Source organism: Etheostoma cragini, chromosome 4 (assembly GCF_013103735.1).
Source record: "Etheostoma cragini isolate CJK2018 chromosome 4, CSU_Ecrag_1.0, whole genome shotgun sequence".
In the NCBI taxonomy this organism is placed as follows: domain Eukaryota; kingdom Metazoa; phylum Chordata; class Actinopteri; order Perciformes; family Percidae; genus Etheostoma; species Etheostoma cragini.
The window spans coordinates 17,233,815-17,256,028 of record NC_048410.1 but is presented as its reverse complement, the minus strand read 5'-3'; the positions used below and the strand labels follow the sequence as shown (position 1 = coordinate 17,256,028).

The 22,214-nt window shown below is 39.6% G+C and overlaps 1 protein-coding gene and 1 long non-coding RNA gene across 2 annotated transcripts; one reads left to right on the top strand and one right to left on the bottom strand.

The window, feature by feature from the left end:
* The first annotated feature begins 1,729 nt into the window (after nucleotides 1-1,729).
* On the top strand, nucleotides 1,730-2,398 carry LOC117943168. Its single transcript, XR_004656302.1, has 2 exons — nucleotides 1,730-1,837; nucleotides 2,139-2,398. It is a non-coding gene; the product is annotated as an uncharacterized LOC117943168 (long non-coding RNA).
* mmel1 (membrane metallo-endopeptidase-like 1) lies at nucleotides 2,110-21,389 on the bottom strand. Its single transcript, XM_034869082.1, has 24 exons — nucleotides 21,206-21,389; nucleotides 17,284-17,460; nucleotides 16,707-16,748; nucleotides 16,325-16,384; nucleotides 16,017-16,178; nucleotides 15,833-15,913; nucleotides 15,118-15,213; nucleotides 14,452-14,570; nucleotides 13,940-14,005; nucleotides 13,192-13,326; nucleotides 12,812-12,901; nucleotides 9,229-9,365; nucleotides 9,045-9,138; nucleotides 8,811-8,939; nucleotides 8,368-8,466; nucleotides 8,181-8,264; nucleotides 7,996-8,099; nucleotides 7,506-7,564; nucleotides 7,247-7,366; nucleotides 6,945-7,078; nucleotides 6,730-6,795; nucleotides 6,486-6,581; nucleotides 5,786-5,862; nucleotides 2,110-4,108 (listed from the first exon to the last, which is right to left on the bottom strand). The coding sequence occupies exons 2-24, from the start codon at nucleotides 17,438-17,440 to the stop codon at nucleotides 4,009-4,011; spliced, it is 2,307 nt and encodes a 768-aa protein (XP_034724973.1). The 5' UTR covers nucleotides 17,441-17,460; nucleotides 21,206-21,389; the 3' UTR covers nucleotides 2,110-4,008.
* Between the last annotated feature and the right edge of the window lie 825 nt (nucleotides 21,390-22,214).

Genomic DNA, 22,214 nt, shown 5'->3' with positions numbered 1-22,214 from the left:
TCCAGCCACCAATCCACGCTCCCAACTTTTTGGGTCCATACGGGGATTGAACCAGTGACCCTCCGGTTCCCAACCCAACTCCCTATGGACTGAGCTACTGCCACCCCCAAACAATATACATATATATATATATATATATATATATAAATATATATATACTGTATATACATTAATATATATATATTTAGTCATAATAAAGGTTTATAATAAATACTTTGCATCAGTCAATGAGCAGTTTCATGCAGACATGGGTGGTGTAATAAAGTTAGTAAGTTTAATAAAAAGGTGCGGGGGTATCTAACTTGACATGATAAACAGGTACTAAATGCAAGATAAATTGTTTGTACACTACATTAAAAATCAAAACTCTAATGACTCGATCACATGGTTACACATCACAATTATATCATTTTCTTTAACTCGTCTTCAACAAATCTTCACTTTATATGGCCTGTAGTGTTTACTGCAGGGCAGTATGATGGTGATGCTGTCCACTTCACCCACTTGCTTGAAATGTATTACATTGTAGCCTTCATAACTCAACATTCTTTCTATAGAACTAGAAATGCACCTTAAGGTTGTTGTTGTAGCATTTTACTATTCAAATAATGGCACTGTATATGGTACCTGCTGACACGGTTACATAAGTGCTAAGCATATAAGGGCTGTACTGTACTAGAACCACTGAGCCCCCATGGCTCTCATTTACAGACTATAAACTGAAGCAGCATGGATGTAAGCCACTTGCTTTACAATATCAAGAATGGACACACAATTCATTCTGAATTTAAATGTCAAGAAGCATTAAAAAAACTCAAGGCAAGAGATATTGTTATCCACTCAATCATTTCACCTCTCCACAAATGAGAATGAATCCTACATAATTTAATCATTTTTAAAATGACACTTTTAAAGCAGAGACTTGAGATGGTAACAGTTGAGACAGTCACTTTAATGGCAAGATAATAACATAGCAGCAGGAACATTCATATAACACCTTAACGTCTAAATTCTTGCAAAGCAACAATGATATTTCATAAATATTTGTAATGTATATAAATAAACTCTTCTGATGGGAATACAGATGAACGTATTTGTACTTGGCTGAAAATTTCAAAACAACACAATTTCACCATATAAGTAAATGTGAAGCAAGAAGCAAGTCAAGAAATGTGCCCTTCTTTCCTTACCTGATTTGAATCATTTTTATCTGAATACTTCCAAGTAGAACATCAAGTGTCTACAATAACATGTTGTGTATTATGTAACCTTTAGTGTTTAGTTAACAATTTTGAACTGTTTTACTCTTTTTGAGCAAAACCAGACAAAACACGCAAGCCTAAGCTGTTGCCCTTGAGACGGCAGCCAAGGATAAATCCTCCAGCATTCTTTTGACCCAGACATGACAAAAGCACATTTTCGTTAAAAGGAATAGTTTGACATTTGAGAAGATCAGCTTCTTTGTTTTCAGAGTGAGTGATTTGAGAAGATTGATACTATATTCTGCTAAATATAAGGTTGTAGCCAGCAGCAGTATTTTAGGACAACAAATTGGAAACAGTTATCCTGGCAGAAAAAAAGGTTGTACATTTTTATGACAGCTATAAACTAACTATATTTTGCTTTACAAAGCATTTTTTGTATCCTCTGGTGCAAAACACATTTCTTGACATGAAACAGCTGAACAAAAAGAGTTATTTTTTGTCTCCATGAGACCAGGAAATTGTATTTGCTGTCTGTCTTTCAAACTCTGTTGCTTTTTATTTTTCAGGCACTCAGCTCTCCTTAATGCCATTCAACAGAAAACTTTTTCTGGGACCATAGAGAGCCTAGGGAGGTGAGTACTATAAACAGTTTGTATTGTTTTTGGGTGACCTACTCCTTTATATAGTCAATTTTAGAGATGCTGGAAGGTTGCTTTTGTCACCGTTGAGTAGAGCCAGACATATGGAGCTTTGACAGTGACTGTTAGTCTTGGCATCGAAAAACAAGTTCTGTTAAATAAATAAATAAGTTTTTTCTCATGTAACTCTCTCAACCCTCAAAATGTCAAACTTTTGCTTAAAGATGGCTGCACACTATTAGCACTTACATTCTGAATTTTTTTACGTGGCATCTCCATCTGCTCAACACAACAGTCTTTGCCAATATGTGAAGACCGAGAGTCAGAAGAGTATAAAGTTTCAATATGCACATTCAATTCTGCAGCCTCTGTTGAGACCAAAAAGTCATGTTCAGTTTATCAAGGCATCCTGAACATGACCAATAACAAGCAAACATTTTAAGCCGGCTATGTGTGTTTGTTTAAAAAACCGTGGCTTCCTGCAGCCTGTACCTCTCTTATTAGTTCTGCTTTGATTCTCCTGTCATTAATTGTTAATAAAGGTACAAAATAACAGTCCTGGCCCTGGGCATCTCTTTAATGACGAGCCCCATTCTTCCGTGTTTGTCTGCCTGCGGGCTTGTGGTTCAGCAGCACTTCATCCTTTCATCTTACACAGCCCTGATCAGTGTGAGATCAGAGGGCAAACCACTTCATCTGCTACCTGTCCATGTGTGTGTGTGTGTGTGTGTGTGTGTGTGTGTGTGTGTGTGTGTGCGGACATGCGTGAGGAGTTTTCTTTTCCCTATCCCGTTAGCATGTAACTGCCTATGCCCAGAAGCTAAAAGTCTTGCAATCACTGTGTGTCTACATCTCCTCTCAGGATATTGCATGGGGAAGGAAATAATAGTTTTTCTACATGTCAATCACCAGTTAAATGTAAACTTAAAAATATCGTACAAGCAGACATTATAATTTCAATACATGTAGGTAAGGGCCATCTAACAAATGACACATGTTCGGAGTTTTGATAGCTATGTAACCTCTTTAAATCAAGTAAAAGGTGGAGAAAAAAGAGAGGGATCCAGCTTCAAACACACAACACAGCTGTGATTAGCAAGTTACTCTAGATCCAAATTTGGCAGTAACCATTAATGCAATAAAGTGATATATATTATTTTGTTTTAACCATATCACATCACTCTATCTCCAACAGGTGTATTCTCACTAGCTAAAAAAGTACCAGTATTTTTCAAAACATCTTGAATATGGTTTCTTACAGGAAAACTGTAATGACCTACACATACATTTCTGCAGTGAGTATTGAGCAACAATCATTTGCAGGACGAGATAAAGAAACTTAGAAAAAAATAGCCTCCAAAAAGTACTTAAATAGCTGTGTAAATTTTACATTTTTATCCACTGTGTAAAAATGTTGAAAGCCGCAGCTCTCTCAGAATGTTAATTTAAGGTTAAAGCTGCAATGATTTAACAGTCTTAAAGTCTTTAGGTAATTTGTTTCATGTAACAGTGAATGACCAAACTCTTAGAGTGTGACTAATTCTATTGTAGCTTTACTTCGGCAAAGCCCCAAGCTTTCATTTGTTTTCTATCCTTCAGTCAGAGTTACATATGTTCACTATTGTTTCTTCTGAAGCTGCACAATGTCTGGAAAACCATACACCAGAAGAAAGACACCAAGGCATCTCAGTGCCAAATGATAATTGATAAATCACAAAGATTGGCACAAGAAATTCTTCTAAGGATTATTTCAAGAAAGACTGGCAAAGTATTTAAAGTTGTCCATAAGCTCTAACCTTTTTCACAAGGTCTTAGTTTTCTATGTAGCCTTTTTATATATGTACCCACTCGTCATCTGCCATGAGATGCATCAACAACAACAAAAACAAGTGACCTAGCTACTCATCCAGAGACAACACCTCAAACTTGAGAATATACTCTAGCAAGTTTCTTTTGTACATGGTTTTAGTTTTGAAACTAGGGTGAAGTCCAGGATGTCATCCATGTTAAATACATCTACAGTGTATGGAAATATTTGTGTCATAACTCTGACCCCAAATAAATTGGAAATGAGCAGGATGTCGCCGTAGGTTTGACAAGTACAACTTGTTCATTGGATTTGAGTTGCCTAGATTAAGAAGTACATTTCTCAAGAGTAAAACTTTCTACCAGACACGACACTTCAGCTCAGGGTTCATTTGACTGCCTTTTTGACACTGGAAAGCTTCCGAGAACGCTTCGAAATTTTGGAGCGATCCAAGCACCCTAAAGACAAAAGAGAAACAAAACGTTATCAGAGTGACAAAAGCTAAAGTGTACGTATGTTATGAACGTTAGAGGAGCACTGCTACGTGTGAGTCCAGCTTCCAAGTCCTTACATTGGGATCAGCAAATGGAGCTGCACTGATTCCAACACTTCATTGAGTGGGGAGATTAAGATTGTGTCAAATTACTGATTGTTATTTTGGGAAAAGACAATAATTAAACCAACAATACATTTTTTTTCTTTGGCCACTTTGGGGGCAACAGGAACAAGCCGTGAACACAACACTAGCATATTATTCACCTTTTATAGTGATTGGTTAGCATACAGCTAATTACACATCCAGCTGTAGTTGTCTTTTCTGGCCACCTTTCGCAATGGAACTGGAACTGGTATATCGCATAGGAACTGGTAGGAAGGGTAAGGGAGTGACGCAAGCACAGCAACGGTCTTTGTAGCTTTAAAATCAGAAAACAAATACTCAAAAACGTATAAACTAAATACTAAATCTAATTTATATAGCCTAGATCATAATTTAAACAAGTCTCCCAAAGAGCAAACAGGTATCTCTCTCTCCCCCGCCTCTGACTGCTGTGCTGTGGCCAAGTGTGTGTGTGTGTGTGTGTGTGTGTGTGTGTGTGTGTCTGTATATAGAGTTTAACTCCCAAAAGACAGTTAACCACAAGTTCCCATTGATCTTATGATGAACATTTGTTGTGACATGTAACCAAACTATCCGTCAACGGCGAAATAAAAGCCTTTTATTTACAAGACCTCCAGCTTACACTGGGGTCTCCATGTCATAACTGGCCGAGCGACAAGCAAGCTGGTCTATGTCTTTGACCTTCCACTGCCGGGATTGTACCCTTGGCGATGGAAATTCTACTGATTCCTTTCGTTTCAGTCCATCTCCTTGAGCTTCCTTTGTGTTGGTATTTTAAACTATGGTCGATTTATGAGGACTAAGGTTAACCTTTTCTCAGATCTCTGCAGGGTAAATCTAGACAGCTAGCTACACTATCTGTCCAATCAGAGTTTTCAGTTGCATGACTAAAACAATGTTTTATGTTATTTGAAACCAATAAATCTGGTTTATTGGCATTTCTTTAAATTGTTTATAGGTATTTAAAGAAATGCCAATAAACCAGTTAATCTGATTTATTGGCATTTATTTAAATTGTTTATTGGCATTTAAAGTATACGTTTAAAGCGCCTCGGTCCCAGCGGCATCACTGTCGTTGCAATAATGACATTAAATCAAACCCCCTCGTGTAATATTTCTTAATTAAAATCCTAGAAACTACCTACCTATTAAAATATTCTTATTGGTTGTACATATCTGATCATACCCAGTTGGGATTCGGGACAACAAGGGAAAAACTGGTTTTAAAAAAAGACTTAGACTACATTTGTTTTTGATATCATAATATTGTCTGGATTGGTTGAGTGAAGTTGTATCATGTGCTATATTATTCTTTATTATATTTAGTTTGTTAGTATTTTTTGCATTGTCAGTTTTGTTTGTGAATTTATATATGATATATTTGTGATGTTTTGTTGTATTTATTGTCTTTTGGATGTATTGTTTGGACCCCAGGAAGACTAGCTGTCGTCTAGCTGGCGTCAGCTAATGGGGATCCTTTGAAATAAACAAATAAACAAATACTAAAGCTTCTTACCTGTACTCTAAGGGACTGTGTGAGTCTGTCTTGATGGACTGGCTGGCATACTCAGGTCGATAAGCACCACACCACACCTAGAAGAAAAAAAACTGATTACATGAGTGGAGAGTAATCTACTTTTAAAACCTTAAAACAAGCTTTCTGCAGACTGTTAACATTAAAAATAACTTTTACTACAAATTTTGTATCTTTTTTATCTAATGTAATATACAATATATCATATTAGATGTGTATACTATATATTTACAGCACTTTGCATCTAATGATTCTTCTAATTCCCAGCTTTGATATTGCAATTTTTAGTTAGTTTTGTTATTTTACTAATGCATCAACTGATTTGTACAATTCACCATCACATTTGGATATCTTTGATTTGTAACATTTTACCTCTTTATCTGTTGATGACACTTTTGCGCTTATGCTTTTCATTTCCTGGCACAAGACACTCTTTACTTAGGCAGCTCTTCTTCATCCCCTAGTGTGTGTGGCTGCACACTGATTTGTTCCGGGATTGCTTCAGCATCTAACCCCCTGATCCCTCTCCCTTTGTCCCAGTGTTTACTTCTCAGCCCCAAACATCCATTTAAAAATGCACCTCTGAGCTTCAACTCTCGACCCCAGAAGGAGAACTTTTTGTCTGCCCTCTGTCTGCTGAAATAATACATTCAGAAACACCACATTCCCTCATTATTCTTACTTGGGCAAAGTTAAGAAAAAAAAGTTGCTTGTAATCCATGTCTAGACCAGGTAGACGAGGCTCCTCCCCCTCCATCTCCACCCACTTTAGGTAAGCCTGTAAACACACACACACATACACACACACACACACACACACACACTTAAACACAAGTTTCAGATCTACATATTGTTTTTTATAAGTATTTTGCACATTGTTATTGTTGCTGAAATAGTGATGTGGTTTTGTTGGGCTAACATCCAACCTTGTATGCTTGATGAACCCCTCCATTGTCTGCAATGTTCTCCCCCAAAGTGCTGATTCCACTGACCTGCAGGCTCACAGACAAAACCATGAACACACAAACACACGCCGACATGAAAACACTCATTCTGGTGATCACCTAATTTATAGTTTACATCGTCGGAGATTAGAGCCAAAAGAAAACCACTCATTTCATACATGCCACTGGGTGCTTACGTTTTGTCCACCAGCTAGCTTCCAGTTGAAGTTTCCATATTGTTGCACCATGCACTGGGACTGCTCTTTAAAATGCTCAGCAGAGTAATTACTCCACCAGTTTAGCATATTACCATCCTTGTCAAAATTACGCCCTGTGAGGAAACATAATACATTTAAACTACTGTTTGTCAAACATGAGGCATCTAAAAAGCAGTAACTTGTGTAACCAGCAGACTTAAAATAAACTGTTGCTGAATGCTAAACTGCATTTATCAGTTTGGGCTTCCACAAATACCCACGATGAATCACATGTGTCTCACCATTGTCATCAAATCCGTGTGTGATCTCATGTCCGATAACCATTCCTATTCCACCGAAGTTAAGGGCCTGATGCTGATGTTTGCTGAAGAAAGGCGGCTGCAGGATTCCTGCTGGAAACACTGGACCGACAAAAACAACAGGAGTAAAAACACATTTGAGTATTGGCAGCATTAAACAGAATTACACTGAGTAGAAACTGTGTTACCATAAATATAGAAAAAAACATCTCTCATTTGTCAACAAAGGCAAAGCTCTTACCGATCTGGTTTCTGTTGGGTGAGTAGAATGCATTCACTACAGCAGCACCAATAATCCACCTAAGAAGTGATAGGTTTATAATTGATAAAACAGCATTAAACTGTATTTCAGTTGAAGATACTGTGCTGGTAAATTCATGCACAGAGCATATTCTTAACCATGAAATAAAATATTTAATCCTTCATTTTCAATGTCCTTTAAGGGGATTATTTGATGAGGACACAGATTCGTTCTCTTGTTACTGTGGGACATGTAATGCACCATGTCCATTTCAGAAAATCGGTTTGTTATGTTTTGGCTAAGAACAACCCTCTTTACTATCTTAGAAACAGAAAGCAAAAACGTATGAATGTCATTTCTCAACCTATTTAAAAAGAGTAAGTTTGTGTTGTCACTGTCATTTTAACTGTGAATGCATGGTGACCACCAGAGGACAAAAGCTTGGGTTTTACTGATAAGGACAGCTTGTACTAATGTATCGACAGCTTACAAGTCCGGGTCAACTGGTTCTCTGAGCTTCTTCAGACTCTTGTGTGCTTCAGACTTGAGGTTCTCGAGGATGTTCTCAAAGTAGTGTTCTTCACTGAAATTCAGCTGGGGAAAAAACAGAACAAATCAGAGATCAGTGATCAGTGACCCACAGTGGTCTTGGAAATAGACTGAGTTTTTACTTACATGAGCGTACTCCTGGTCAAGCTTCTGGTTGCCTTCCTGTAGAATATGATCCGGGTAGCCGATATGTTCCTTGATTGCCATGGCCTAAATGGCACGCGGAACAATTAGTGTGATAAGACGGAACATCCAGAGAAGACATACATCTTTATTTTTTAAGCTACTTTCTTAGCCTGACTGTGTACTTTACCTTCTCTTTTGCCTTCTCCTTCGAGGGAATATCCATCCAGCTTAACTCCTCCAGTGTTTCCACATATGCTTTCTGGATCTTACTGATAAGGTCACTGACCTGTGAACAGTGTAATCACAATCCCAGACAGAAACAAATAGTCATAATTATGGGGCCCCGAGTAACAAAATACATTTTGTATATAAATAGATTTGGTTCATAATTAAAATTGCGATGTCATTACCACTATCATATGTCACAGTAGAGTGTGAAATGTATTTCGAAAAGCGACACTTGGCGCCTCTAGGTCTAATTTCTGCACATGAATTTCTTACAAGAATGCAGCATGAGACAGCTTGCATTAATTGTTGATGTAATCTGCCTCTGTTTTAGTAACTGATTTTCATGCTCTAAGGAAGCTGATGTTTTTATGTTCGGGGGGGTTACAGACCAAAGGGACTTACCATTCGTTTGCTTTCTCCAGCAAAGGTCTCACGTACATACAGAGATCCAACTGCGTTCTCCATGCTGCTCTGGACATAACGGACACATTCTCGCCACCAAGCATCCTCCACAGTGGTCCCATAGAGAGTCTGACCATACAGGTGCACAAACACAAACAGACAACACACTGTCGTTTAGTTTTTGTACAAGCTCATTTTAATATGTGCTGCTCTTTTGTGTCATGCTTATCGCACCTTTCTGTAACGAGCTCTGGCATCTTTAAAACGGCGGCTCAAACTGTTAACTCTGTCAATGATGAGCTGCCAGGTGAGGTAGTTCTGCATTGTTCTGCAAATATATATAGTTCTTTGTCAAAGTGTTGAGCTGAACTGGAACAATTCTGAAATGATTGAATTTGCACAACACTCTTGGACTGACCTGACACTGTGTTTCGAGAGAACGTCATTCATCTTCTCAAGGTAAGGAGAGCTGTACACCACCACCTCCTCCTCTAGCTGCACCTCGATGGACACGCTGGACAGCACACCTTGAATAAATCGTGTCCAGTTATAACCCTGGAAACAAAAGGGAGGAGATATTTTGCATGTTAAACAAGGTTAAAATACAACATAAGTTAAATATCTTTTACATGGAACTGCTCCCAGCTACTTCTCTAATTATGTCAACAAGGTGGGGGAAGTTCAAAGTAACAACACCACACTCTCAGCCAGTGCAGCTGAATTAAATCTTAAGATTCAAGTTTATTCAAGTTTCTATATATTTATGGATAGAATTATAGAACAAGCTACATTCTTTAATTAAGGAGTCAATACCTACTGTTGATATTAATTGATTAATTATTTGATAGCTGTCTCTGTATATTTCATTAATATTTGCATCTTGAACACTGTAACTGGGGATGTTAACGATACTTTGTACCTTGTCTGCTTCCTAAAATAATATACACTGTATTACATTTTTTAGTTCCTTAGCTGAAAAAAAACAAAATTGCAGCTATAACAAGGTGAAACTGTTTGCAGGTGTGGTTAACATTTCCATGGTAACAGTGAGCTCCACCAATCAGAGACGTTGCTATTATGTTTAGGATTGTGGGTAGTGTAGTACTTCTCCATGACCTTTCTGGGCCACCACACTGTTTCATGTGCACGTTCTCTACATTATTACATACTTTGGTGTCCCTCTTGTATGCGGTCTAATATTTCTTGTCTCAGGCTCACAAGCACATGCTTGGGCGATCCATCTCTGATCAGCTTCTGAACTTTTTTCAGCCACTCGTCCTCTTGTGTGGCTGCCCTGATCATATCCTGCTTGTGTTGTGGAATAGGTCAGCTTTGAGCCACTGCATCCACATGGCAAGCAATGATCGCCTCTGTTGTGTTGTCTCTATTCTTGATGCTTGGGTTGCATGACAGAGCATACAGCCCGAGCATCAATTTCAATTTGTGCATACCTAGTTTCTGCGTCTGACAATCTTCTTGAGCAGTAGCCAACTGGCTTTCAGCTTTCACCATTTAGTTGCAGAAGAATTCCTCCTATCCCATAACTGCTTGCAGCTGCTGAAACAGCCGTCTGTCTTTGTGGGTTATAGTGAGCCACGACAGGTGAACAGGGCTTCCTTCAACTGCTGAAACGCCCGCTGCTGAGGCTGGTCCCAGGGCGGTCCTTTCTTTCAAAAGATCATACAGGGGGCCCGCTGCTGTTATTTGTAATTTATCATACCTGATGCACACTTTAATTTGTGCACATTAGCGGGTTCTTGTTGCTCACTAAGGGCAGTCACTTTGTCTGGGTTGGCTCTTACCCTTTTGGCATCCACTATCTGGCCCAGAAAACAGCTCTGGTTGTCTGGATACACAACTTTTCCTTGTTGAGCTTAAGGCCTGCCTGCTCTGTTCTCTCCAGTATGTTCTTTAGGTGTCTGTCATGTGGTGCCGGATCCCTTCCATGAACAACATCCATGCGTTGGAATATTTCTGAAGTGATGTTGATTCCAAAGGGAAGCCACTTGAAGCAGTACTTGCCAAAAGGTGTTATGAAGGTGGTAAGTGTGCTGCTCTCTTTGTGCAGCACTATCTGCCAAAAACCTGACGCAGCGTCAAGTGACGTGAAGACCGTAGATTCCGCCAGCTTTTCTAGTGTCTCTTTTGTTGTGGGCAGTATGCATCTCTCTATTTTTATGTTCTCATTCAGTTTTTGGAGCCCCACGCAGATTTTGATGGCACAAAAATAACTCGCACCATTGGTGCACACTAGTCTGTTGGGTCACTTTTAGAATCACTCTGTTCCTCCATTTGCTGTAGCTCCGCTTGGACTTTGGGAAGAAGTGGCAGAGGAACTCTTCTGGCTTTGTGTACAGAGTAGGGGACAGCCGCCTTTTTTAGGTGGATCTTCAATGGATCAGTTTGGAGCACCCCCTCCTACAGTTAGCTTGGCTCTCTTGCCACGTAGCCTATATGTTGAAGTTGTACTTCTTGTTTTTTTGCAGTTTGCTAGCTGTGAACTGGCCGATTATGTCAAATGTCTCGCCCAGCTTTCTAATGGTCCGCTGGGCGCCTCAAGCTTTCTTTCTGGCTTAAGAGCTCGAAATGGTCTCAAGTTCATTACAGTAACATCTGCTCCTGTATCGATTCTAAGTCTGACTGGAGTGTGTTCTATATGAATGTGTTCAGTCCCCTGTTCAAAACTACTTTGCTTTGATTTACTTACTGCACCTGGGTAGAAGCTTTTCTTTTCTTCCTTTTTCTAAGTGACTTCCCTCACTAACTTAGAAAAACAATTTCTCTCCCAATGGTCCCAGTTTCCCCACATTTTCTGCATTCCGACTCTAATGCTGAGCGCTTGGTTGGGATTATGTGTTTTTCTTTCCCGAATCAACGGCAATTGAAATCTCCTGAGTTTTGCTATCCATCACTCCCCCCTTTGTCAGCTTTTTTTTCTCCATCCTTTCTATGTTGGGTGCCTGTGTTTCACTTCTTGCACGGTGAGCTGTGCTTGCTGCTCTTGTTGGTTTATCTGTTGTGCTACTTCTTCCGCTTGCTGAACCATAATCATTGCTTTTTCTGGAGTGGGGTCAGACATTGATTGCATTCGTCTGGGACAGTTCTTTGTCACGAATTCCCACGATTAGTCTTTCTCTTATGTGTTTGTTTTTCTTTACGCCAAATCGACAGTTTTCATTCAATTCATGCAGAGCCCGTAAGAAATGACGTAAGATGATACTGCTGGCAAATACAGTTTATTTGCTCTCAACTTACATACACCATGCAATTATTAATTTATTAATAATTAATTGCTGTCTGAACTCTTCCTGTTTGTTGAGGTGTAGATGTTTCACAGCTCGCTCTCTGATTGGTCACTGAGATGTACAACTAATTAACATAAACTATGTATTGACAACTGGAAACAAGGGCGAACAGCGAGCCTGGGTCTATCCAAAGGTAATCAAATGGATCTACCAGCACCCTGAAAGTTCACTAATAACATGTCATATCTTGTCTATTTTGCATGGCAACCTCTAATTACACTTCAGTTTTTGGCAGTCTAAAAAATAAAGATATAATCATGTTAATTAGTGAGCTTTATAGGTGCTTGTAGGTAAATTGTGTTACCTTTTGACCGAGCCAGGCTAGCTGTTTCCAGATTTTGTACTAAGGTAAACACTTAGCTTCATATTAACGTACAGTACAGATATGAGAGTGGTGTCAATCTTCTCATCTAACTCTTGTCAAAAAGCAAATAAGTGTATTTCCAAAACTTTGTATTTAATGGACACATGTAAGTTAATTGGAAATCCTTTTTTGCCATGGTCATAGTATAAATGTGATATAATCAACAGTCTTTACATTTGCCTTCTACCAAGTGGGCTGCTGGCAACTGCTCTGCTCAAGGACACCAGTGGAAACATCCTCTATCACACATTTAGCTTCTTCATTCAGAGTCATATACAGTGAAGTGCTTGCACTTTATGTAACACACACTAAAGAAGTGAAATCACACTTACATTAAAGTTGAATGTGCTTTGTAACTCTCCAAGTGTCATCTTGTTGTAGAGAACGGTGACATCTTGGCGCTCCTCTGCCGGTGATGTGGCCTGTACAGCAAAAGGAAGGAAGAAGCCTTCTATAAACTGATGCTTGGTTATATATATATATATTCACATTTTGCTCTCCTTTCATCAGAAAAATCTCATTCGTCATGCTCTTGACAGACAAAAGAAATCTGGTTAAAAGCTTGGCTGATCCTCTATGTCCACACTAAATGTAGCCTGATTCTCTCATTTGCTGGAAACAGAGTGGAAGTACACATTTTTCATCTTGTCATTGTGAATTTTCCTTAAGCCCTCATCCCACAATTCCATTTCCTGTTGAGGCTCGCACTCACATTGGCGATTTCTGTCTCCAGCTCCAGCACTTGCATCATTTCCTCCCACACACGGTCATCATCCTGAGTCAAGTTCCTGTCCTCTCGGGTTATCTTTGCAATAGAAACCATGAAATGTAGGTAGGCCTTTCGAACCTATGGAGCAATCCCAAGTTATAAAATTTAGTTTCCACTACAAAATCAAGGTTGTGTCAGAACAACCAAGGTGATTGGTTAGAAGTAGATTTTCACCACTTAAACAAAAGACAACATGAAAAGTTTGTTTTCTAAAAAGCAATTGATTACTCAGGATATAGACTATATATATCCAACTATAGACGGTCCACTTCCGGTGCTGATGGAATTGCATGTATTTTCTGTTTCCTTCCGCTTTCTTGGTGTTGGAATTTTAAATTTGGCAGACTAATGAGGACTTTTGTTGACTGCTCATCAGATCTCTGCAGGGCAAAGCTAGACTATGTGTCCAATCTGATTTATCACTCGCCCAGCTAGTTGGCAGCAGCTCTGTGCGGAGTTTAGCGATGCCCATGACAATTCTGATTGGTTTAAAGAAATGCAATTAAATCAGAGCATGTTTTCCTCCCGGCCCGAATGCTAAGTGGAGTAGCCAGACCCTGCTTCAGCGTGCTTTGGAGGAGGGTCTGGCAAAGCGATACATACTCAGGATAAGACCAGAGATAATAAGACCTGATTGTGGACACTTTCTTCAGTAGAAAGTACTTCCAATGCAGCTCTGTGAAGGCCTTACCTTTTTGTAGTTTCCATCATTGAAGTAATAGTCTCTTGATGGCATACCAAGTCCTGGCTGGTCAATCTAACCAGAATAAGCAACAATAAAAAATAAGAATTTTGGTATGTCTTTAACAGTGTAATTAAAATATATAACTGGCAATATTCTATATTTTTCTTATTGTCTATAAATACCATAAAAATACCCAAACTAATAATGAACTGGTCCTCCTAATATGTATTATCTGTAGAGGTAAAGCCTGTTATAGTTTATTTCTCTGTGATAGACCTAAAATGTCTAGCAAGCAACATCTTGTAGTTTGTATGTAGTCCATCCCGCATTTACGTCCTAAAAACTCCCAAGCCCACCAAATGTGTATTATTCCACGCTGAAAATAGTCCCTAACAAATACACCATTTACTCCAGTTTGAGTTTTGTTTGCTAAAAAATACTACTAGAAGTAATTGAAGTTATCTTTTATTAAAAAAAACATATACTGACTTTAAAATAACAGGTTTTTGTGATCTTACATAAATGACATGGCGCCGAGAGTCCCGGTCGTCTGTCCACACGTACATGTCCAGCAGAACCTTCTTGTGGAAACGAGCGGTAAGTTTTGCTAGTGTGTCCTCGAGGCTCCATGCTTCCTCTGCAATTACAGGAAGAAATAAAACTGGCACTTAGTCTAAACACCGTCATCTAACTGTAAAGAACTATTTAATGTAGCAGGATGCAAAAATCAGGCACCCTCGTTTCCTCTGCTGCACATGTGACTTTGCTCTCTGTGTAAATTTGTGTGTGCAGATGCAGCTATGTGTGGTTGATTTAGTTTGAGCCACCGTCCATGATTACATTTAATTAAAGTGTCAAGTGCTTGGAGCTTGGGGAAGAGCAGTGTAGACTATTTAAAGCCTCCTTCACAGTCCCGAGTGAGGACCTGCTCCTCTACCCACTCATCACACTCCCAAACTCCACACATTCTGTTTTGCTGTTCATCTGAAGAGCCTTGGCCGGCCTCTTGATCCCTCCAACAAAGCTCACACTCAGCAGTTCACTGAGTGCAAAATAGCTACACAAGCTGTGCGTGAGCACATGTTTTTGAGTAGGAACATGGCTCCTTGTTTGTGTGAATGTATTGCATGTGCACATTTGCATGTTTATACAAGGTGTAGGCAGTAATGAGAGTGTGTTTCTACCTGTAGTGGTGTTCCAGTCATCTGACGCCACAGGCCAGTCTCCGATACTCTCAATGAGCTGCAGGAGAGGCTGGGAGTCGCGCTGCTCTATGAGGCCTGCAGGTAAAATACCTCGACTAATGAACACACAATACTGTAGTCTCTCTACAATTCATTCTGTAAGACAACGAGACCTTAGGTTGAAAGTTCTACAAAGTCTTAATTTTAATCTACAAAAGTCTTTAATGTTTGTCTCGCCTGCTGTAGGTAGTTAGTTATAAAATGTTTGTGGACTGTGAGACGTGAGTGATTCACACTAACTGCTGCTAGCTATCATTTTAATTGTTTAATCCATCCATCCATTTTTAATGCACCTTATCCATGTCCAGGCTGCATTAATTACATTAATGATATCATAAGAAATGATTGCTTTATACAGCTTTACTAGTAAGAACTGAAAAGATGATATCATATTAAATCTAGGACACATTGTGTCTACTAGTTTTCCATCATACTTTCATAGTTTGGCCAGTAGGGCCATGAAATAGGTATTAAATTGCATTCTATTTATGGCATTATAAAGAGCTTTAATAGTCTTACATGTAACTTAGTGAAACCTGCAGCAACCATGGCTGAGGAAGATACAACAAGCAGCTCCAAGCAACTGTTTATGTTTATTCTGCCTCCTTTCAGAGGTAGAACACCCCTTAATTGGACGATGTAAAGACAGCCTTACTCTCATTCATGCAGGAGTTGTAAAGGACTTTGGCTTTCTTGATTGCATTTCTGTCCTGTTCATTCTGCGTCTCAAGAACACCTGCAACAACAAAACACATGCTGACATTTAATCTCTGAATGAAGCCCACGCCTGTCTCTGAACACTGCAGCCCACTGACCACTAAAGATTAAGCCCAGCTGACCTTTGAGGACAATCTCCAACTTGTCCCTCAGAATGTCAAAGACGCTGTGGCGGGAGCTCGTCTCTGGGATGACATGTCTCTCCAGCCAACCCCCGCAGGCATACTGGTAGAAATTATCACAGGGCTTCACAGACTTATCCATGTTCTGCAAGAGCCGAGCAGCTTTGAGATATCACAGAGACAAAAGGGGGAAAGAAAGACAAGGGTGATAAAGATCCACATGTGGTTAGAAAACAGCTTTTGGCAGGGATGTCTTTGTTTGCAAAAATGAAACAGCAGGAGAGCAAAGAAAAAACAGCTCCTCTCACCTGCAGTAACACAGTCCGCAGTTGTGCACACGCTGTTGTGGCTGGAGCGAAACATCTGGTCTGAAAAAATCAGTATCAACATCCATGAAAGCGTTCAGACTATTTGACAAACTACACCCCAACTGAGACAAGGAGGATGTTGCTGTGTAAAAGCGCATTCTAAATAGTCTAGATCATTGTTGTAGTCTGTGTGTGTGACGGGTAATGTCAGCAGTGACTCGGTTCTTTCACTTTTGTGTGGCACTGCTGATCAGGCAGTGAAGGGAATTACAGTATTACAGTGACTATCCGAGGTGCAGGCTCCAATGTGGCACATGCCAACCAATTTATCACACAGTGTTTCCTATGTTCAGTTTACAGGTTTAAAGGGAGGAACACTCACCTTCACTTGTTGAGCTCGACACACTCGTTTTGTTATATTGTTCTGAATTGGTTGGAAGAAACAGATTTTTAGACATTATACACAGACAACTTTATTGTAATTTAAATTAGTTTAAACTTATTTATCTATTCCAACTACTGATGATAATTGAACATGTAAGCATGAGGAAATACAATTGAGGCATATGAAGCATTGTGTTTCTGTTTTACAAAAGTCCATAAAACATCATCTATTCTTCAAAAAACTGCAATGAAAAGAACCTGGAGTTGTATCCAACTTAAAGGTTAGGCTTATGTGTGTAGTGTATATTATGAGCAAAACCCTTATTTTGCTTATTTTGGTGAGTAACATTAACATTCAAAAATCTCTGGGGGGAAAAAACTGATGACATACAGTATGTGCATTAATATTGCATAAAGCAATATCCCGGTCATATCTGAAAGCATTCTTAGGGCAAGAATATTTTTCTGTGTCAATGTCAGTTTGCAGTCACACAAAAACAGAGCAGAGGGACACATGTCATTAGCCATCTGTAATATCTGGATCTTTCCACAGGGAGCCTGATAAAAGCCGTTACCTTTCACAGCCGATGTGTAGAGGACTACCAACCCGGCCAAGGCACAGCTGACCAACAGCAGCAACACAGACAGACCAATTTCTGCAACAGTCCAACGGCGCTTTCCAGGTTTACTTGATTTCTCCATGATATCCATTTGACTTTCGGATTTGCCCATATTCCTCCTGACTGCCGGCTCTGTGGGAAAGACACTGTTGGAGTGTGGGATGGTCGTGGCAGAGAGCTACCAGTGTGTGTGTGTGTGTGTGTGTGTGTGTGTATGTGTGTGTGTGTGTGTGTGTGTGTGTGTGTGTGTGTGTGTGTGTGTGTGTGTGTGTGTGTGTGTGTGTGTGTGTGTGTGTGTGTGTGGGCTGTGCAGTGATCCATCGGTAAACTGTGCCAGCTGACCTGCAGTGAGTGAGCTTCAACTGCTAAACACCTACAACAACTTCACTGACAGGAGTTGTAAAACTGTTGGTCTCACTGCAGAAAAACAGTTTGTCCCTTTTTCCTTTTTCCTTTTTCCCTTTTTCTTTGTTATTCTTCTCTAAAGTAATGAATGAGGTTTCAGCCCAGGTTTAATTCATGTAGCCTTTACTTTAATCATTTTTGAGCCTGTTGAATTTGCAAAATGGGCATATTGGCCATTCATTAATTTATGACCTCTAAAAGTCATGACAGCCTCAAAAAAAGCTAAAGGCATTCTCTCAAATTTATTTATTTACCATTAAGCTATCTTACTGTGAGAGGAATTAAAAAGGAAAATTTATTGGGAGATTTAGTTAAAAGTAACACAAGGACTGCTTTTCATTGTTGGACACCAGTCGGGATTGTAACCTTGTGGTTGAGACCTCAAAGAAAGGGGTCCAACAAGGGTCATAAGATGATTAAAGGGATGAGAAATGAAAATAATAATAAAAATAATAACGTTTTCTTTTTCTGATTTTTTACCTACATCATGGGCAATATCAAATACATTTAGCGTATCAGTCTTATCAAAATATTTTACACAAAACAATCCAAAGAAAGATAAAAGAAAAACTGCTTGCATCTTCACATTATGACCAAAGACGGTGACATTGTGTAACATTAGTTGTAGTAGACATTTCTTCATTCTAATGGGCCACAACCCAAAAAGGTATGGTATGGTATGGTATGGTAATCAACCTCAGAAATGAGGAACATATATTTATGGTATAAGAGCTGTAAAAATAAATTGGCTAACTGCAAAAAGACCTTGTTGTCTATTTTGTAAAGGTAGTTTGGTAGCTCTTTTTATATATTTTGGTTTCTAAGTTCAATGTCTTAAATCACTCATTCAACACTACTGGACATGGCATTTTCCCAATCTGTATTTTGAACAGATTTTCTCAAATTTATACTTACATTTATTTTTCTCCATGTCACCCAGCCCTAATGATACATACACCTTGATTGTTAAATTGAGTAGTTTACTGTAATCATAATAATAGTTCTTCAGGGCTCAGCGCACCTGTTTAACAACCTGACCACATTCAATACATTTTGTGCAGTGTATGAGTTCACATTGGTCTCAATCTGTTTTTAATATACGACAGAGGGATGTTGTGTACATTGAATGTTACATCAATTCTGGAAACAATTTGGGGAACTGTAAATAAACTATCCAATTTGCCCCCCCAACACACACACACACACACCTGGCCTCATAAGCCCACTTTAAAACAGCTAATTTTTGTGCACAATAATGATGTGTGTGTGAACACAATATTGCAAATGAGCATATGTGCAGGGGACAAAACGACAATCACCAGTGGCATTCAACAACATTGCTTTGCATCTATTCACTCTGCCGCACCTGCTTCTCCATAACCAGCTCCATTGCCCTATCATTAGGCCTGACAGGGGACGGGCTGTAAATCAGAGGTTCACACTGCTGTGCCCCATTAGCCCTTCCTGATGAATACTCATGGGCACATATCTGCCACTACAGTGACATCCTCAAAATCCAACTGCACAGAAACTGTTATACTGCATCAAAGACAGGCCACACTTTACGGAGAACTACTGTGTGTGGTCTACAATACAAGATTTGTTGTTGTCTAACAGTAGCCTAAGACTTATTTACATCTTTAAATGTCCTCAGATTGTAAGTTGGGCTGCGTTTCTGTTTTATTTCTCCCTGTTTTTAGGACACGGGTAGACTGTAGCAGTTTAGTTAAATTTCTAGCAACATGCATGTCAAATTCTATTTTTAAACAACCATAAAACTCAACATGTTAGAGGGATTGTGTGGATCCTTTGAAGTGGGGATGTATGAGGTACTTATCCATGGTGAATGTATTACCTACAGTAGGAGGTAGTACCGACACAAAGGCTAAGCAATGTACTGCTGTGGGGGGGGGGGGGGGCAGCAGGAAAACATATTTTAGCCACCTAAAAAATATTGGTTTCAGTGTGTGGGAACTGAAGTCATTATAACGCTGTCTTCAAAGCCACCATATTCCTTTGACCAAAACCTTGCACACGGGTTTACCAATATGCTGTTCTACCTCTGCCTTGATTGGTTAGTTAGGTAGTCAGTTTTGTTAGTTCTCTAGTACCCTTTTTAAACACCAAAGTCACACAATAACAGAAACAAACTAACTGATCGAAGCAGTAATAGACCAGCAAACACTGTGTTCTGGCCAGGTCGCCGCCATGTAGACTGACTATGGATAAGTACCTCATACAACTCACCTTGAAAAAATCCAAACTATCCCTTTAAGTCCATGGCTTCCTACCATTTCAATTCAGAAAACTAGACAAAAGGATATAATATGCTAATATTTTAAGCATTGTGTGAAATGACTTTACAAAATGAAACTGAAATCATCAAGCAGGTTGTCAATTATCAGAGCATGGAAAACACATATATGTGTCTTGTTTCTTGCATTTATTCATACCATTATGATGACATTGGTCTTCATGCCAGTTGTAACAAGAACAGTCTAAGAAATGAAATAAATAATGTGTGTGTTCATTTCTGTATCATTAATACACAAACGCTACTGTGGCCTTTGCAGATTATGGGGGTTTGGCCAAGAGGGCAGCATTAAAACGTTGTTACAGCAATAAATACAAACAACATTAGCATACTAAGACAACTGCCACATGCTCCAGTTAAAATACATGCACTGTGTTCATAATTTCTAAAATAAAGCAAAAACAAGACATTTTTCAGATCTTTTCAAATTGACTTCACCAACAGCAATGATCGCAGACCATTTCAAGTCCCCACTAGCATCTGTGGAACATCGGGAGAACACATGGCTGACTAGCTTTTTGATTTCTACTTTGTCAACTATGAGTGGAGCATCAATCCAAAAAGCTACTGATTCGGTCAGTGACACTGATGATCCAGTTCAGCTCGAGGATTCAATGTTGAAAATGCATTTGTGTATGTGCTGAGAGACTGACCTCAAATAGTAATTTTCTGAAAATATCTACAGCACCAAACCTAACAGGTCAGAGGTTCAGGGTGTCAAAATAAAATTATTTCTCTGAAAGTGACACTAAATGTTTTCAGGTCTGCTTGTTTTAAGCACATTAAGATTACATCCAGTGACTGGTACTGTTCCTCTCTAAATGTACTGCTCTAAACAAAACAAGGATTAACTCGCGGGTTGGACTGCCAACACACTTTCTCTCGTTCACTGTTATTAGCTTTGCTACTGACGTATACCTCCAAGTCTTTAATAATGACGGCGGCAATCATTTTTCCATCAATGTAGACTCCACTATCAGATCAATGTCCAAACAGCTCAAAATCTTAGAAAATGTCTTACATATCTGTCCTGGGACTGCTGAGAATCTGATATGAGTGATACATAAAGGCTGCAGTTTCAGGTGGGTAACTTTAACCACCTTCACTTTGGTACTTGACAGCAAACAGGAATCTGATCTGAAGGATTCAGAGGCTTACCTTTGTATGTGGATGGTAGAAGTCCCTGAGCCTTTCCCCCCCACAGTGCGCTAATATCTCAAACACCCCTGCTGAGCATCCACTCAGAGCTGGTGTGTAGAGAAATGAGTCTGTGCTGCGGGTTGAAGGAGACGTTATCCAGTTCAGTGTGCTGCTCAGGGAATGAGTGAGGCAGCAGAGAGAGAGAGAGAGAGCGAGCAAGAGACTGAGGGCGGGAGAATTGAGGGAGAGGGAGGGAGAGAGAGAGAGGAGGCAGATGTGAGGTGATAGTCCTTGATTGTTAATGATTGAAGTACTGTGATATTGGGGATGTGTGTGTTCCTAGGGGTTGAGGTGAGTTGTGATAGGTGTGTATCTGAAGGGTCAACAGGATGTCTTACAGTGTGCATCAGTTCCCCTTTGTAACCTTTTGGAGTGCGGCTGAGAGGAAAAGGCGGAAAAATCTGGAAAGCTTGAGAGATGAGACAAACACGTTCTTAAAGCAGTTCTCTGCGGACAGATAATCTAGTAACAGAGTTTCTGGTCCTCTTTGAGCAGTTTTTATTATTACTGCAACCATACAAGTGTTGATTTATGCCCTCCTGTCATCATCAAAAGTAACAAACGCCACTCGTGTCCAGGAAGACTCGTCTTCAGGGACATCTCAGCGCTTGGTATTTCTAGGTGGGGATCTGACCCCTGGCTTGGTGTCATATTTAAATGGCACAGCGCCCAGACTTGTTATCAGCCTGATTACCACACTAATTAGCTGATGATAAAAAGAAACAGTGTGTTTGGCGGACTACCAGTTGCTCAGGTGGCTGCTGCTGCTGCCCAGGACAAGGTGAGAATAAATAGATTTAGTGGATCCAACCCAAAATAGTACATGAATTTAATATGTTACAGATCCTTTTTATTGCTCCCATGCAGTATCATATACATTTATTGAAGATTAATGTCGCGAAGAAGTGAAGAAGCTTGCAGTCATTTAACAACACTGTGTTGATGGAGTGCAACACGGCGGGGTTGA

Excerpts from the sequence above, each read along its gene's own strand:
- mmel1 (XM_034869082.1), bottom strand. The coding sequence starts at position 17,440 with ATGGGCAAATCCGAAAGTCAAATGGATATCATGGAGAAATCAAGTAAA. Across the intron at positions 13,327-13,939 it reads ATGATGGAAACTACAAAAAG|GTTCGAAAGGCCTACCTACA; the intron begins GTAAGGCCTTCA and ends ATTGCTCCATAG. Across the intron at positions 5,863-6,485 it reads TTTTTCTTAACTTTGCCCAA|GTGTGGTGTGGTGCTTATCG; the intron begins GTAAGAATAATG and ends TTTTTCTTCTAG.